This window comes from Sceloporus occidentalis, unplaced genomic scaffold, assembly GCF_023333645.1.
Source record: "Sceloporus occidentalis isolate IW3139 unplaced genomic scaffold, rSceOcc1.0.p SCAF_2, whole genome shotgun sequence".
NCBI lineage: Eukaryota > Metazoa > Chordata > Lepidosauria > Squamata > Phrynosomatidae > Sceloporus > Sceloporus occidentalis.
This window is the reverse complement of record NW_028316982.1, coordinates 110477133-110495843: the sequence shown is the minus strand read 5'-3', so window position 1 is coordinate 110495843 and position 18711 is coordinate 110477133. Positions and strand designations below refer to the sequence as shown.

The window sequence follows — 18711 nt, the reverse complement described above, 5'->3', positions numbered from 1 at the left end:
CTAGTCTAATACTTTGATGGATGCAAGGTGTCCAGTGGTATCACCCATTGTAGGCAACTGGCCCATTGTCAAACTGGTGTTGTTAAGAAGCTTCTTCAAACTTTCAACCAAAATTTAACCTCCCCATATGTACACAAAGAGGAGACCTAAGATACCGAACTCCCCAGACAGCCCAGAGAGTTCTAAGCATGCTCAGTAGGCTCAGAAATTTGGCTGATTCTTGAAGGTGGGAATGAAACTAGGAAGTGAAGGAGATGGAATGGAGTATCCGAGAAGGAGACATGGCTGCAGAGGATCACTCCCTGCAGCAATATTTCTTGCAGCTCCTATTGTATTCTCAAAATCAGTCTTCTTTCACTGGCTGTTCTTGCAAAAATAAACAGAAATCTTTTTAGTGTGGTTTATTTCCCATTTTATGAAGAAACTTTATACTACTGAGCCACATTACTTTCTAATTCTTCCGTCAGTTTTTCACACTCAAACCTAGTTTGCTGAATGCATATTAAAATGATGCATTTGATCAATGCATCAGTTGACCACTTGATGGCATTGCTACGTTGCATGGGAATTTGTATTGCTGACTCCAAATCTAAGAACTCATTTTTACTTCCCAGGCGAGTGAACATATTCAGCATTTTACTTCAGACTGCTATTGAAGGAAGAGGGCTATTTATTAATAAACTCCAGTAAATGAAATGAAAGCTTCAGTGCTACTTTTCCAAATCTTCTTCTGTTTCCTTGGTTTATTACTAAACGGTTTTATTAATTTTATTTGCCTGTATAAAAACTAGTAGAACAGCCATTTCAATTTCCTTTTTCCTGCCTTCAGTTTCTCATACATTATTTGTCATTTTGCTCTTCCTTTTTTGCTGCAGTGTCACATTATTTCACTCAAAGCAGTGGTAGATGAGCTGTAGCCCTCTTGTGAAGCATTCTGGATAGATATATTTAAAAGGCATACCTAGACAGCTGCAGTTCTGGGGAATAGTTGCATTCTTCCATTGCTTCAGAGGCTCCCAATTTCAGACTCCTCTCCAAAGACTTGTAAGATAGAAAATTATAAGGATAAGAATTTTTTTAAAAATCACAAAAACATGATATCAGTAACTATCAACTACAGTTTGTCTCTAGTTCATATCCATATAGCTATCACATGCAATGGATGCTGATAAATCTGTATTCTAAGAGATAATACTAACATCTAGAGGATAAGTAACATCACTTGGTGGTAGAATCAGAATGAAAGTAGCATTTCACACCTCTTAAGATTCCTTCTGAGAAAATGCAGATCTGGGTTTGATATTTTTACATTTGTAAGGCGTATTGGGGATGTATAAGAAATAAAGTGCACATGAAACAATATGCATACTTTAAAATGTGAATAGCTAAAATGTAATGTTTTAAAAGTACAGAAAAACCCACTTTATGCAAACAAATGCCTAACTATGAATACATAAATGAAGAAAAAGTTCATCTAGAATTTGTATGAATTTAAGTGCAGGCAAACTCCCCGCAAAGTCTGGAAACCTGATATGACTATGAATACATAAATGAGGAAAAAGTTCATCAAGAATTTGTATGAATTTAAGTGCAGGAAAACTCTGCAAAGTCTGGAAACCTGGTATGACTATGGATACATAAACGAGGGGAAAGTTTGTGAAGAATTTGCATGAATTTAAGTGCAGGAAAACTCTCCTCAAATTCTGGAAACTGGTACAAAACAATGATAGAAGAAAAGTGCAGATAGGATGTAACTAAACTCAATGATACTGAGACTGAGATATTGTCCTATTCCTAATCCGTATCCCTGTGCTCTCTTCAGAGATGTAGGAGTGTGAAATGTGGGACCCTACTAGTCTCAGGTAGTAAAAATCTTCTGTATTGTCCGGGTTTAGTATACATATTATGTGATGTATCCAAGGACATAATTGCTAGCATGGGCACCTATCACAGATACCCATTTATAGTTTGCATGTTGGATTCTGCTTGCATATGCCATTGGACAAGACGTTCCATACACCACTGCACAACTCATTACAACTCTCATTAGAATCATCTGCACTAGTTGCAAGGAATAAGAGACATCAGGCTTGGGAGACTGGTTTTGTTTCATTGCTAGAACTCATATGTTAACCAACTTGAGGTTGTACAAAAAGACATATATGCCAAGTTAAATAGTTTTGAACCCAGTAATTTGTTTTGCATGTTTGAATTGAATGGAGCTCACAGTCCATCCAAAACTTCTCTTGTGGAATAATTTTGTTATTCCCACAGAATTCTCAGAATAAACTACTGAGGGTAAGAAGTCATTGCTGATTCACTTGAAAATGTTTTCAGAGAAGTAGCCATGCCAGTCTCTTGCAGCATAGCAAGGAAGAAAGAAGGAGGGGGGAGAGGAAAGAAATGTTGCAGCTTTAAGACTCTTTAAGACTAGTTTTTATTTCCATATAAGCTTTCATGGACAGGAACCTACTTCTTTGGATACAGTAGGATGTAATAATACAATAAATGCTAAGTACAGTATAAAGCATATTTACACGCTTGTGGGAGTGGGATGGAATGCAATATGATCCAGAAATATGTCGCTCATGAGCCTTGCCCTAAATTTTAAATAATAGACATACTTCATCTATAATATATATTTTTAAAATCAAGAAAAATCAACAAATTGCCAAAGCGCATAAACCAAATTATCCATTGTAACCTTCAGATTGCATGTTTGATAGCAAACTATGTTATATATTTTATTTGAAATCAGGGAGGGTGTTGTTGTTGGCATCTTTATTTATATTCCACCTTTTCCACAAAACTAAAGGCAACTTAAAATGAATATTTTATGGCTATACAAAATAAAAATCAATATTAAACTGGAGTTAGACTATTAGCAAAATTAAAACACGCTAAAACATTCAGTTAAAATACTAGATAATTGTGGATATCATTACTCCAGAAGAAGGCAGAGTGAACAGAGACAACAATTTACTGTGGTAACTAAGCATCATGTGCAAGTGACTGCTTGATAATCGGATCATCTATAACACATACTGACAAGTGTTGAGAAGAATTTTAGCAAGTATTCACACCTGATCAGAAATCTGGCTAAGCAAGGGAGTGATAAAAACTCTATGTATTCCTGAGCAGCCTGTAACAGACAACAAATGTGTCGACTGTATAGGAATGTTTGGTCAGTGTGTCCACTTAGTTTTCATTCTTTCACCCAGTAACAGGTTCTATGGAGAAAGTCAAAGTAGGTTGTGTATTTTTAAAGAAGCTAGCAAGATTTAGGGATGCTGCTTTGGGCTCCTTTTAGATCTAGGTGGCTGCAATATCCAACACCCTCCTTGTAGGAGTGCCTTCCCTTTGCAACTTTTGCTCACTTCTCACTTTGCCCTTTCAGGAAGTTACAGTTATGAAGAGTGGGAGGGGTATTCCTCTTGCCACTTTATCCCAAGGAAATTTTCCAAGTAAAATTTGAGGATATCTCTGAGATATTCTGAAGTATGTAAAAAGACTTTCAATAGAACTAACCACACTTCTTGAGGATATGTTGACTCTTGTTCTTTGGAAGTCTTTAAGCAGAGATTGAATGACTGTCTCTTGGGTATGCATTAGTGGTGTATTCCTGCATGGCAATGGGTTGGACTAGGGAGTTTATCACATGCACTTTTTAGCTCGATCCACACACGAGACGGGATCAGGCTGGAACAGGAGAAAATGGGTTTTATCACACACCAAATTGCTGCTGTGCTGCCACCCGACCATCACCTGTCCCCCAGCCATGCTTCTCTCAGTGATTTTGCTATCAAAATAGGCCATCACAGCATGGCTGAGAGACAGGTGATGGTTGGGTGGCAATGCAGCAGCAATTTTGTATGTGATAAAACTTCTTTCCCCCCGGTTCCAGCCCTATCCCATCCCATGCCCTGATTGGGCTGAAAAGTGCATGCAATAAACTCCTAGGTGGTCCTTGCAATCCCGTACAAATCTGTGATTCCATGAATCTATGTTAAGAATCTCTATAGATTCTATGGAGAATATTGATCCAAGTAGTTGCTGAGGCTATGCCCTGGGTGGTGTCCATGGCCTCTGACTAGCAGTCAGCGTCCTTCTATCACTTTAGAACTAAGGTACAAAAAAAATCTTCTTGGAGGGGCAACATTGACATAAACTTATAGGTGCTGTTAGTTTTTGACTGGTTTGAATAAAACTAGCAACTTTTTTCAGGTCACCAATTCATCCCAAATTAAAACTTGCCTCGTGCAGAATATCATTTGAGCCACTGGGATTTTATAGTGAGATTTGACTTGGCTGGAATGCTTATGTTCTATCTCTTTTTTTATCATATATTTTCAGCCGTGAGAGGCTTGCAGGCTGGGATGCAGGGTAGATATTGTAGAAATTATAGATCTACAGAGACAGAGAGAGAGAGAGAGAGAGACATGCTATTGGACCCCTCTCTCCCAACTGAATGTCTTGTGAGCACATAGTATTAAAGATGGAGTAGAGATTTACAAGTAGTAAAAAAGGAGGTTTCTATGTTGAAACAAAATTATGGCATACCAGTTAATTTGGTGTCGTGTGTGGTAGCAGATAAACCCCTGATGGTTTCCAAGAGGTTATGTTATGGTGAAACATAGATAATTATATCCAACTACTTTGTTAGTATTTATTTATTTATTTATTTATTTTGTAAATTAAAAGTGCCCGTGGTGATGTACAAGTTAAAAAAAAGCATTAAACCTTTACATAAAACTAAGAAAGATGGGAGCGAAAAGAGGGAAAAAATAGCCCAATAAAATTTAAGTGTGGCATTAAAAATGAAATAAAAGGGCAACAGAACATTAAACAACATTAAAAAACCAGTGGAACAGAACAGTATTTATTACCCATCTGAAGCAAAATAAGGAAGGAGGTAATGTCACCTCCTTGAAGAGGAGGCTCATGTATGGGGGTTCTGTCTTGACAGAGACGGCAAGAAATTGCAATTAGTGTGTTTAAGACATTTATAGATGTCTGGGTCATGGTGGTGGCCTCATTTACAATTTTCATAGCACCACTGGGTTTCTCTATGCTGGATCCCTGCATACCTCTCAGCTTGAATGTGTGGCTTGGCAATGCTGAAAAAGCATTGCGTTTGACATGACTTTGGGTGATATAAAAGTTGGATTTATGACAGCCCATTCACAAATACAAATTGTTGCCAACAGGCAGGTGTGAAGTGGGGCAAAATGAGTGGCAGCTGAATGTGTGGACAGAGCCAGTTTAAATTTTAAGGGCTTTATGTTCCGGGATGATGTGAGACAATATAAAAACTTGGATCTCTCATAGTAAGAGCTGTAGCAGCCTGTTCTTCATACTTCAGCCTTGCCGGCATTAAATGACAGTCCTGCAAGTGTGGAGCTGCTCTAGGATTACTGACATTTTGTTTGTTCATTCTGTATGGGAGATCAGAAGGCATTGTCAACTGGCTTTACATCACTGTTTCCTTTAACTGAGAAAAATGGTTCCCACCCTCTTTTTAAGAAGCACTACTCTGCACAGAGTTTGGACAACCAAACACTTCTTTGCCTTTCAAGTGACTTTGAATTACTCCATGAGTTGGGGTTAAAAATCAGGCTGGCTATTTGCTTGATTGATCTCTACAGAGTTACTGGAAAATTATTTGACAAAACTGTTTCAAGATGTTTCACAGCTTTTTGTTCATAGCTAACAACACCCCCACTCCTCTTCACAGTTTTACTCCTGACTCATATTGAGTGAGGAGGAGTGATCTATGGCAATGGACAAATACCAGGGAGGGGGAGTGTCAGATTTTACTTCAGAAATTGAAAAGATGCAAACAAAACCTTTTCCAGTTATGGGAGACCAGTCTGAGGTGATGGTATAATATTAGCACCTGGCATTCTTGGGTTGCTCACAGGGCCATGACAAGATCCGCTGATGATGCATGTGCCTCTTTTTCATTTGTTTGCTTTCAGACCTTTAATTTCAGTTTCTTGCCGCGGCAGAAATCAGATTGTGTCACTGTAACAACATGAAATTTAAGTGATATTCAGCTTTTATTACTATTTTTGTGGAATGTGGTTATTTCTGATTTGAAGGAGCATGAACATAGATGACAACTACATATAAAATTCTCTTTACTAGTAGTGCCAACTTAACATTTCCTTTTATTGACACCTTGAGCTGATCATCAACCACTATACATTTTTTGGGGGGAAATCCAATTTCTATATCACTTTTAAAAAGGGAACCGAAGAATGAAAAATAAGAGTGAAACTCATAGCAAATATGAAACAAGAAAATAACGTTTTATTTATTTATTTATTTATTGGAAGGAGAAAATAAAGTTCACACCTGACAACTGCATGAGGAAGTTGATTGAAGCATCTGTCGGCTGTCATCTTTCTTTTTTCTTGTGTAATGAAGCGTGTCCAGAAATGAGAATTTCTAGTATAAATGGGTTTAGGGCTGATGAATTAAGTGCCATAGTCAAAGTGATGAATCAAGAAAAGTTTCAGTTGTTTCAGTTACTGCTAAAAATTAATATGGTGCCTTTGGATAATCCGAATATCTTTTGGAGCTGAAAACTCATGGTTGCTTTTAGAAGCAGTCGTATGTGCACATAGCACATTCTGCATTTGTCGCTTTGACTGTCCTTCTTCCAGTCTTTCTGGATTATTACAGTGTATGCAGGATTTTTAAAAAATCAGCTGTGTGTGTGCCTTGCCTCTTTTATGGTTGATTTATATTCCAGACCACCATGTCACTGAATCTGAGTCTAATTCAGGGATGTGAAGGTAGAGCTACCAGCCTGAATGTTGAACTTAAGCTCCCAGCAGCTCAAGACAATGGTGAGGGCAATGGGAGCTGCAGTCCTGGGACATCTGAAAGACCACAGAATTCCCATCCCTGATGTAGATTTTGCATTGCATATCTTGTCCAATAGATGTAGAAATCTCTGACAGCAAGTGAGGGCTAAGTGTCTATATATTCACAACCACTTTCTCTTGTTTTTCCCCTTTCATCTCAAATGAATATGCAGCCATACTTTATATTCACTGATTTTGTTGGCATAGCAGATATTTTCAGATACAGTATGATCTTCTTGTTCCCTTTCTGTCACTCCTGTCAAGCAAACTCATATACATCTCCTTTTTCTTCTTCTTAACAATCCAGGTCATTAGCTGAGGCACAGAGAAAGAATCACTATAGATGTGCCTTTTGAAAGATCTTAAGCCTTAATAAAACATACAACTGGTTGGCCTTTTGACTTGATACGTTTTGATCTGTTGGCTAATCAAGGCTCTTAAAGAAATCACCATCATTTTAATGGGTTCAGATTAGAAAGCCAATCAAAATACGAACTTGGATGAACACTTCAGGGTTTGTGTGGCTGTCGGGCTTTGATTTGTGTTTCTAAATGAACTTTAAAGGAATCTGATTATGTATTATAAAAGATGCATGCACATGCATCATTTTTATAAATATTTTATGGCTCTGTTTTTTTACATTATTATTAGTATTACACTTCAGTGTGACCAGAGAAAGGAACAGAGCTTAGAAGAATGCAAGTGATAGACTTTGGTTTAGTCATTTAGGACAGTCTTAGTTCTTCATGGATAATGTTAGTAGGACCAAACCTGTTTGTTTCCAAAAAATATTTAAGATATACATTAGCCTTTTCAGTCTACAGAAATGAAATGATTAAATTCACTTTAATTACATATAGATTTAAGAAGAAAGCACCATCCAAAATTTCTTTCCATGATTCCAAAGAGATCTGCAGATTGTTACTAATCCTTTGTTGGAAAGTAAGCAACATTGATTTCAGTAGGATTTGTCCTTCAACTAAATGTTTTTAAGGCTAAAGAGATTAATTATAAATCTGTGCATATTTAACACATAAGTAAGCCCTTGCTTACTAGTTTAGTGTAGTTTATACCCAGAACCCCTGGTTAAAACTGCTTATGATGTAATGTGCTGTTTGCTATATTTCAGAGAAAGGCAGTGACAAAACTACCTCTGAGTATTCTTTGCCTATGAAAACCCTATGAGATTCATGGGATGATCATAAATTGACACACATTTGAGAGCCAGCATGGCATAGTGTTGTACTACAGCTCTGGAGTCCAGGTTTTGATTCCCAGCTCAGCCATGAAACCTACTCAGTGACTTTGGGCAAGTTACACGCTCTCAGCCTCTGAGGAAGGCAATGAGAAACCTTCTCTGAACAAATCTTGCCAAGAAATCTCCATAATAGGGTCACCTTAGGGTTGCCATAAGTCAAAAACAACTTGAAGGCTCACAGCAGCAGCAGCAGCAGCAACAACAACAACAACACACATTTGAAAATAGGAGTTGCAATGCTTTGTAGAAGTGCACATTTGTAGTTGTAAATGTGCACATTTTAACATATGAGTAAGGCAGAATGATATGGAGCCATCTTACATATAAAGGATATTAATGTGCATACAGGGAGGAGAGAGGGCGAGAACGTAAATCGTATTCCATACTTTAAAAGGGCCGTCAACATTAATAGATCATCTTAGGCAGAATTAACTAAACTTCCTTTGATTTCAGTGAGTCTGCTCTTGACAGATGTAATACCAGATTTAGTCACACTTTCTGTTTTAATCTGTAACACTTTAAACTGCATCAAGCATAGGAATTGTGTGGTCCTCCTGATATTGTTAGAAAGCATAGCTAATTGTGAAGAATGCTGGGAATTGCAGTCCAGGGACATATAGAAGGCTACATAGTTCCCACACTTGATCTCTGCAGTCACCTACTAAATTGTTGTTTTTGTACAGTTTCAAGCTCACTGGCCATCTGTTGTTTTGTTTTGCTTTGTTTTTACATCTGGGGTTTCACTGGAAGATTAGTGGGATCAATTATACCCCAGTTAAGAAAATTTTGGAAAGGAAGGGAATTAAATAGAGCACATCCAAGATTTTACAATATCCCTGAGTAGCCCAACATAGTAGTTAAAAATACATGAGCTATATGATGACTTAAGGACCTATCTCCAATTGCTTGTTCCAGCTAGAGTAGACTCATGGACTTAACAGTTTTTACATAAATGTTGACTTACGATTCAGGGGTTGATTCAGTGACTCTGTACTCCAGTACTACTAGCAATTGTATTTAGGCCCTTATCTTGATACTTTTGAAGCATTGCTAACAATTTCATACCACTTAGTGTTTTTAAACCCATGCTTTTGAAGTGTTTGTAAATTGAAGGTGGGGGTACAGTATGAATATTAGGGATCCTTCAACACTACAGGAATTAATACCGAGGGTTCTTACAGACCTCAGATACTATCCCAGATTATGCTTCTCCCCAACCTTTTGGGCTGGGGAAGAGATTTTGGTGGCCTCTCATTGGAGAGACCAGCATTTTAAAAGAAAACAGCATGCTCTGCTGGCTGTTGGGAGAGGAGGGGATGGGGTTTAGCCTGCTTGAGGCTTCCCTGCCCAAACTCCTCTCACTTGGCTTCAAATGCTGGCCCACCCTCCCACCTTGACATCAGTGTGAAAATTAATTCTGGTCGCTTCGGGGCGGGGTAGGAATTTTCTCCCCTTTCCAAGGGTTTTTCAGCTACCCCACACTGTTGGTTGAGGACTTTGACAATTGGCATGGATGTGGTCATAAATAGGTTCCACACATAGGCAGGGGGAGATAGATGTTTCAGTGAACACCTCAGCACCCTCCTAAAGGATGAAGGTAGGTCTCTGGAACTCACATTTAGGTCTTGCGAGTAAACGCGAAGGGAAAGAGACTTGCCTTGGGGCTGGCTTGAGATTTAAACTCTCACTTAAGTCTTGCGAGTTAAGTGGGGGAGTCTTGGGTTGGCCTTCCAGATGAGGACCAGCCAGGGAGCAACCCAATTATGGATTGCCCTTGAGGCTCAGGGGTTTTCGCCCTTTGGAAGCTGGGGAATTGGTTTTGGAGCAGACCATCCGCCAGCTGTTCCTACACAAGGTTCTCCCCCCTGGTTTTTTGGCAGATCTCGAAGAAATAAGTTTAAATAAGTTGAGTTAAATAAAGTTGCCCATTTTATAACCCAGTTCTCTGTGTCTGGTCTCATTATTCAATGAGTTGGTCAGCAATAAATAACCTTCATAGCATTCTTATATTATAAATATTATATAATATATCAAATTGTTATATCAGATTATACTCATTGTAAAGTGCTTTCTGTTTTCAGTTGTGACTTAATTTTGATCTATTTTTACTATGGGAGGAAGTTGCCAATCTTCAGTCTCCTGCCCTTTTCCTGCAAAGGTCCCATCACTCAGCTTTGCTTTCTGTGAATCAGAATTATAGCTCCCCTTTGTTCAGGGGGTTCCAACAATTGATAGCCTCTGTTATTGCAATAATAATGTCAAAAACATTGTGATTGTACATATAGTTAGAGTGTCGTAACAGTAAGCCTTGGCCTAGACATTCTCCCATTTTTCTGCATGCCTAAGACCCTCAGTATATAAATATTAGGTGGCACAAGAAGGGCACAATATCATCTCCCCCAAGCAGTATTTAGTGTAGTGATGTTGAGCCTTGGCAAGATGAATTTGGAACAGTAAATAAAGGTTTTCCCCATGAGCCATGACTAATGAGGCCTTAACCCACAGGTGTTTAGGTTTATTTTGGGTTATGATGGATATCTCAGGGCACCTGTTGTCCATATGGCATTTTTCATTTTCTCCTTCTCCAGTATGTTTGGTGGTGGCAGCAACATCCATAGAGAAGAAACTGTATTACACATGATTCACAGTGCCATGGGAAGCTGTTGCAAGCATGTGCTAGCAGCATTTGGGGAATTAGCAGTGAAGACACATGCACTTTCCTGATACTCTGAGGACCCGAACAGACAGGCCAAAATAAAGCTGCTTCGAGTCACTTTGGAGGTATGCTATTTAAATGATGCATGTGTCCTAAGAGGCCAGAAGCCGCGCCAAAGCCACACGCTAGTCCTAAAGACTGGAGCGCAGCTTTGGCGTAGCTTCTTGCATCTTAAGATGCATATTTCATTTAAACAGCATACCTCCAAAGTGACCTGAAGCAGCTTTATTTTGGCCTGCCTGTTCGGGCCCTTAGTAATAATGGAGGAACCACTTCCCATCCTTCCTTTCACCACAGATACAGCAGTGTGGTTGCATCTCAGTTTTTGGACAGTGGAGCTTCCTAATGGAAGACCATGATCTGAGACCTCTATGTTGCACAAGTAAATTCTTGGAAAAGGAAAGAAGGTAGTGAGGTGTTCAGGACAGGTGTTGGATTTGTTTGTTTGTTTGAAATTTTGGGGAGAATCAGGTTTTTTTCACCCATAACAGATTCGGAACTTAGTTTGGGAGAGGAACTCAATTTCCAGTAGTAAAATAAATAGATACATGCAGATATGGGCAGAATCTACAGCTGCTTATAGACTGTTTTGTCTATACCTATTTCTTCTACACGTGTTTCTTCAGGAAATTTGTTTAGCCCCTTTCATCCTGTCACATTATTCTTAGCCTTAGATGATATTTGACGCAGGTGGTTTTATTTCCTTTCCTTTCTGGTCTTGACCTCACTCTCCCTCACCCCCTTATTTACCCTCCAACTGAGACAAAACAAATTACCGATGTGACATGCTAAGTTATCTCTGGCAGAGAGCCTGGGAAATCAAATCTGTTTCCAAACCTGGGTCTCCCATTTGACAATGCAATGTTTTCTTTTAAAATCAGGTCACCTCTTTGGGAGGCAAACAGGAGGGAAATTTATACACCTATAATTAATGGAGAGTAAATTTAGATAATGCAGCTGGCATGCATTTATGGGAAGGACCATCAAGGAAATAATTTTAAAAGCACTTCACCTCTTCCTCTGCTACACAGTGTTAACATGTTTTGAACAATTCACATAAAAGAGAAATAAGTGTTGGTTTCTGTTGCTGCTGTTGGCCTGCAATCAACATGTTTTCTGAAGCTTTTTGCATTTGTTTTTTTTTAAATACATATTGAAATATTGTCTAGTTTTGTGAAATATAGGTATAGTAAACAATATATTATTATTAGTGCTCTCCTCACTTTTTCTTCAACTTGGTTAGATGTGGCACCAGGGCATGAATTGTTTAGGGGGCTGAGATGCTTGATAATTTTCTTCTGGCTGTTTCTGACATGTGAAGTGATTGTCCAGGGAATATGATCAACACAATTTTTGTCAAGCGACAGAAACAAGGGATATTGGAATTGTCACCCAGAGAGTCTATTTTGACACCCTAAATTGCAGGCATGTGTGTTTGAAGGAAATGTAAGGAAAAAAGGAGCAATGAGGATAAAGATTCACTGATTATTCAATGGCCCAAACCAATTGACTTTAAGCAACTTTGGCCTTTGATGATTTAATTTTGAAAAAGAAGAAGAATTAAAAAGCTCATTGAATTGGGCAGTTTAATAACTGAGTGAATTGATGCCTTAGTCCCACACCAGACTCTGGAGCCAGTGTGGACCCTTTTTACCATTTTCTCTCTAATTCTATTCTGTGGTATTTTGTATGGGTGGCTACTTTGCTATGGTAGAGTAAACATAGTCAACTTCTTCATGCTCCAGGAATTGCTCATAGTGGTCTGTAAACTGGAAATGCATTTTGCTATACAAACTGACTTCAGGGGCAGTCAGGCTCTATAATCTATTTGGCAGTAACATTTACTTAACAGTTATGGTATGTGCACAGTCAGGCATGGAAAGATACCATGTTTAATGTCTAAAGAGAGACTTAATATTGAAGTGCAAGTTATCGATTATAATTTGAACTATCCTTTTCAAGTAGGTGTTCACCTTGATATATACCATAAAATAAGTATTGTTCCTTCTGAACAAGTGAAATTGGAAGTGGTTGCCCAGACCTCAAATGATCTGTTTTAATATTACAGTTGTGTAATTCCATTTTAATTGTCACTTTTCTAAGTTTTTAATTGTACCATGCTTTTAAACTGTAAGCTACTTTAAGTCCTAATTTTGGGGGGAAAGGAGGATACAAATAAATGCAATAAATAATAGAATCATGAATCATAGAATCATAGATCAAGAGACCGCAAGGGCCACCCAGTCGAACCCCCTGCCATGCAGGACATCCAAATCAAAGCACCCTCAACAGATGGCCATCCAGCCTCTGCTTAAAGATCTCCAAAGAAGGACACTCCACTACAGTCCGAGGGTGTGTGTTCAACTGTCGAACAGCCCTTACTGTCAGGAAGTTCCTCCTAATGTTGAGGTGGAATCTCTTTTGATGTAGCTTGCATCCATTGTTCTGGGTCCTGTTCTCTGGAGCAGCAGAAAACAAGCTTGCTCCCTCCTCAATATGACATCCCATCAAATTTTTAAACAGGGCTATCATATCATCTCTTAATCTTCTTTTCTCCAGGTTAAACATCCCCAGCTCCCTAAGTCATTCCTCATAGGGTATGGTTTCCAGACCCTTCTCCATTTTAGTCGCCCACCTTTGGACACACTCCAGTTTCCCAACATCCTTTTTAAATTGTGGTGCCCAGAACTGGACACAATATTCCAGGAACAGAGAGATGGAGTAGCAATGGGAAGCCCTCTAACCCTGGTGATAGCAAACTTTTACATGGAACACTTTGAAAAGCAAGCCTGGAAACAGCACGGAAAAAGCCCACAACTTCGTACTGATATGTGGATGACACTTTCACCATCTGGAGCCATGGAGAAGAAGACCTGGCTGTATTCCTGAACCATCTGAACAACATCCACCCCAACATCCAATTCACTATAGAAAAAAGGAAGGAGCACTGCCATTTTTGGATGTCCTAGTCATCCGCAAACCGAACCTACATTTGGGTTACACAGTATACTGAAAACCCACACACACAGACCGATACCTGCACAAGAACTCCAACCATCACCCAGGACAAAAAAGAAGCACAATGAAAACACTGGTAGACCGAGCAAAATGCATCTGCAAACCCCACTTCTTGGAAGATGAACTGAAGCATCTGGACCGGGCTCTACAGGCCAATGGCTATTCCAGCTCAGACATCAGAAGGGCTGCCAGGCCCAGGAAAACCCAGAGAAGTGAAGACAAGCAGCCACCCAAAGGGAAGGTATTTTTACCATACATCAAAGGAGTCACAGACAGAATAGGCAAAGTGTTGAGGAAGCACAACCTTCAAATGGTTTACAAACCGACGAAGAAAATCCAGCAAATGCTTCGCTCAGCCAAGGACCAGAGAGACCCTCTCACAGCCGCAGGAGTTTACCTCATACCATGCAGCTGCGGACAAGTCTACAGATGCTAGTGAAACCACAGATGCTGGTAAAACATCAGGAGGAAACTTTTTTGGAACATGGTCACATAGCCCGAAAATCCACAAAAAACAGTGGCTATTTCAGTTTAACAAGCTACAAAAACATCTAGAATTTACTCAACAGTCATTCTTTAGTAGCAGGTGGCTGGAAATTCATAAGCATTTGAAAGCGCATCTGCTCTTCCAGATTTTTAAAAGACATATATGATGGTGTTAATAAATGTTCTGCATATATGTCTTCATTGTGCTTTTAAAATGGGCTCTCAGAACATTATAATTATTATTTTATAAAGATGCACTCAATATATATGTAAACTGTTGTGCAGGTATGGTACTGCTTGTTTAATAAGTTCTTGGAAGACTTGATGGTTTAAGAAATCCTTGGAAATGCCAGGCATCAGCCAGTCAAGCATGGCAGGGTCATCAATTAGGTTTGTTGTTGTTAACTGTCCTCAAGTCAGACCCAACACATTGCAGCCCTGCGGATGAGACATCCCCAAGACCTCCTTTCCTTTATTCCTCTGCTTATATCCTGCAAATTCAGGCCTATGATCTCCCAAATAGAGGCTACTCATCTACCTTGCAGCCTTCCTCTCATTCTAAGTCTTTCAACCTTCCCTAGCATATTGTCTTTTCTAATGAATCATGCCTTCTGATTATGTGACCAAAGGACAGTAACCTCAATTTGATCATCTTGGCTTCCAGGGAGATTTCTAGCTTGATCAAGGACCCATTTGTCTGTCATTTGTCCAGCCACAATATCCTCAGCACTCTTCTCCAGCATGATATTCTCTCTCTCTCTCTCTCTCTCTCTCTCTCTCACACACACACACACACACACACACACACAGTTTCCTCATAGTGCCTCACACCAGGTGTCATGCAGCACAGTGCAAGATACATGACAGGTACTGTTGAGGACCACTCCCTACACCAGGATCTGCCATTTCTTCCCAGGAAAAACATTAAGTCAATTTAAAATGGCAGCTGGCAAAAGTCAGCCATCAAAATTCCATCTGTCACCAAAGGCAATGTCTGTAATGTCTACCATATTATATTAGATTAGTTATTTATTGTATTTATTTATATTCCACAAGTATACTTGAAATATTAGATTAGAATGAATGTATTGGAGTTCATAATAAGATTCTTTAAAGGAAGGCTTTCTGGATGAGGGAAAATAGTGAGAAATGTGCATTTTCCCAAGCCTTATGACATTGATATTACTTCTTTTACTTTTAGTTTTCCTCTCTCCCACATGTGTCCCCTTCCCTTATTCTCATATGGACTCTGTGGAATAGGATGAGTTGTTGTTGTTGTTGTTGTTGTTGTTGTATATCTTCAAGTCATTTATGATTTATGATTACCATGGCAAGATTTGTTCGGGGGGAGGAGGGGTTATCTTTGCCTTCCTCTGAGCTTGAGAGAGTGTGACTTGCCCAAGGTTACCCAAAGTGTTTGCATGGTGGAGCAGGATTCAAACCTTGGTCTCCAGTCAGAGTCCAACGCTTAAACCACTACACCATGCTGACTCTCTACAATGAATGATGACTATTAAAACCCAAATTTCTCATGGTGAATGTTCATTTTTGCACATTTTGATTTGTTTTAAAATGGCTTTGTGTCCCAGGTATGACTCACTACACTTTTTCAGAATGTAGATTTGTCTTGGCCACAGCTTTCTGGATTTTCATCTAGCTGTCTTGTTTGTTCTCCTCAGCCTGTGACCTGATGACCCTCGGGATATTAGCCTTAGTGACCTCAACTGGTTGTGCCTCCGCCAACGCCCTGCAGTCCTTGACAGATGCCATGCACATCCCCCACCTGTTTGTACAGCGCAACACAGGAGGTTCCCCACGGACAGCTTGCCACCTAAACCCTAGCTTGGAGGAAGAGGAATACACATTAGCAGCCAGACCACCTGTTCGCCTCAATGATGTGATGCTGAAGCTAGTCACTGAACTGCGCTGGCAAAAATTTATAGTATTCTATGACAGCGATTACGGTAAGTGGCATGAATCATTTCAGAAATGTCCCCTGAGTCTCCATTTCTTTGAGCATTCAGTATTCTTTGTTTCTGCAGAAAAAGGTAGACCAAAGACATGTTTTGGAAAGTACTTTGGGTTTTCATGTAATCGACAGGGAAAACATTTTGAATGGACTCACTTTTTTTGTTTCTCTTTTGAGTGAAAGGTTGCTGTGAAAACTAATTTTCAGCCAGACTGCAAGTTGCTTAGCAACACCTTATCAAGATAGCTGAAGTTTGATTCATCTCACAATTTTTCAGTCAAATATTAATAAACTGTTGACACTGATTGGCAGGGTTCATATACTGTATGCAAGGCAGTACACAACAAGAGTTCCAAAGTGGTCCTCGGTGATGTGCTTCTTTTCAAGTCTTTGCATTGCTTGCTTTAAAAATTAATTTACCATATTACCACATGTGTAATTTATTTCTTTATAGGTTTTCACCTTGCATCCCCACTTCCATATGGAATATCACAGCAACTTATATCTGACATGCTAGGAATAGCACTTCCCCTGTGTCTTAGTTAACATCCTCATGAAGGATTTCTTTCTAGCATATAATTTAAACGTGGATGTCCATTAATATGTGGAAGAATTTGAGGAGGAAAAATCACAGACCCTGAGGACCAAACTGAGTGGCACACCATTTATGTAATCATTTGTTATATTTATAACAAGAATAAATAGAAGGGCCCAACTGTATCAGAGCCCCAACAGAGTATCTGGAAAGAAAGGGCTTCAACAGTTTGACCTCTGCCAAAGTACTGTCTGGTTTTGAAGTCCCATTCTCACTATTTACATTGGAGAGATAGTTTATGCCAGGTTTAAGTTTATGGAACATCTACTGCTCCAATGGTTTAAAGTTTCTATGCTTAATTTGGTGTAGCTCCTTGGCATCTGGTGTTTACTTTTTAAAAATACTGTTCATCAAATTGTTAAATGTGTGGGTGTTGTCTCTAGCCTTCGTTGTTGTCTCTATTGCTAACTGTGAATTTTGTACAAGATACCATATTTTCAAATTAGGAATGGTTCTTCTATAGTGCGATTGATACTATCATGGAGCCAGGGCTGATTGTGGGAGACACCCTGATGAAGGCCATCTCCCGCAAAGTCCCAACAGTGGTTTTGCATGAAAAAGTCTCTGCCCCATACAATGTCATGCATAGGTCAAAGGACAAGAAGACAACTCTAACAGAGACCAAAGCTAAGAAAAAGTCAAATAAGCGGGATACAGCCCGCCCCTTTGGGGCAGCCTGCAGGTGCTGCAATCCCCACCGGATCAGTGCCTGAGCAGCCACAGTGGCAGCCCCGCAGGCCCTGATCTGCCGCTTTTCCAGGCCTTGGGGAAGCGGCAAAACGCCGCTTCCCTGGGCCTGGAAAGGGGTGTTCTCAGAGCTTCATTGCCTCAGGACACCCCACGGAGCAGCTGCTGGGAGAGAGAGGGGCCGCTTGGCCCCTTTCCCCCCAGCTTTGTTCTCACAGCTCCGTTTTGGAGCTCCTTCCGGCACCATTGAAAGGGGGCCACAAGCGCCCTGCAGTGGCGTGAGCACATCATGCCTGCACCGCGCCGTTTGGCTGCGGCGCAGTGGTGATGTCATAATGGCGGCGCCTGTGTATACAGGGCGCCGCCATTATGGTGCGGCAGGTATGTGCTAGGGGTGCAGGATGTCTGTAAAGGATGCCCTGAGGCAACCCTAGCACATCACGACGATGCCCCATAGGACCCGTCTGTAAAGTGCCATAGTGTTCATTCAGAGACACAGGAACAAAGACTTTTGAGATGTACTTATCAGGATCAAGATAAAACAAGTATGAGCAGCTATAGAACTAGAATTAAATGCCGTAGTAATAGGATTGGAAGGAAAAGTAACCATGATTTTGGAATGTAAATGAAGAAAGACTGTTCTGATGAGAAGGTTTGATAACCCTCTCTGCACAGGAGATTTCATCTTTTGACAATGATTTCATCTTGGTCTATCGAGATATGCAGAGGCTGCCAACTCTCTTTATGGTATTTCTTCTCCGAGGCAGAAGATTCCCTTAGAGAGATAGCATTGGAAATTGCTGTCTAATCCAATAGATACAGATACCGGAAATGTAAAGCACACATATTTCTGAAAGGCACTTTGACAGGTAAAGTTTTATTGTGGGAGTGATAGCCGATGAAGACTAGAGATTGACACTTATTGATGCTTGCTAATTTGACAAATTTGTCCAAACAGAAAATTAGTTTGGAAGCTGGCCTTTCTAGATTGGTCACCAGTGTGAAGCTGAAATTTCTTAAGAATTAACACTCACATTGTTGGTTTAGATTAGGATTTATTGCTGTGGGGCAGGATTTTAGCCTTGGGTGGTCTCCAAGGACAATAAACAC

The 18711-nt window shown here is 39.8% G+C and overlaps 1 protein-coding gene across 5 annotated transcripts in view; it reads left to right on the top strand.

The window, feature by feature from the left end:
* Positions 1-18711, top strand: part of GRID1 (glutamate ionotropic receptor delta type subunit 1) — an 859069-nt gene that overhangs the window by 331950 nt on the left and 508408 nt on the right. For all 5 annotated transcript variants that reach the window (XM_089510585.1, XM_089510586.1, XM_089510584.1 and 2 more), the window contains exon 3: positions 16030-16314. In XM_089510585.1, the coding sequence (XP_089366711.1) occupies positions 16030-16314 (285 nt within the window). The remainder of the gene's footprint in view (positions 1-16029; positions 16315-18711) is intronic.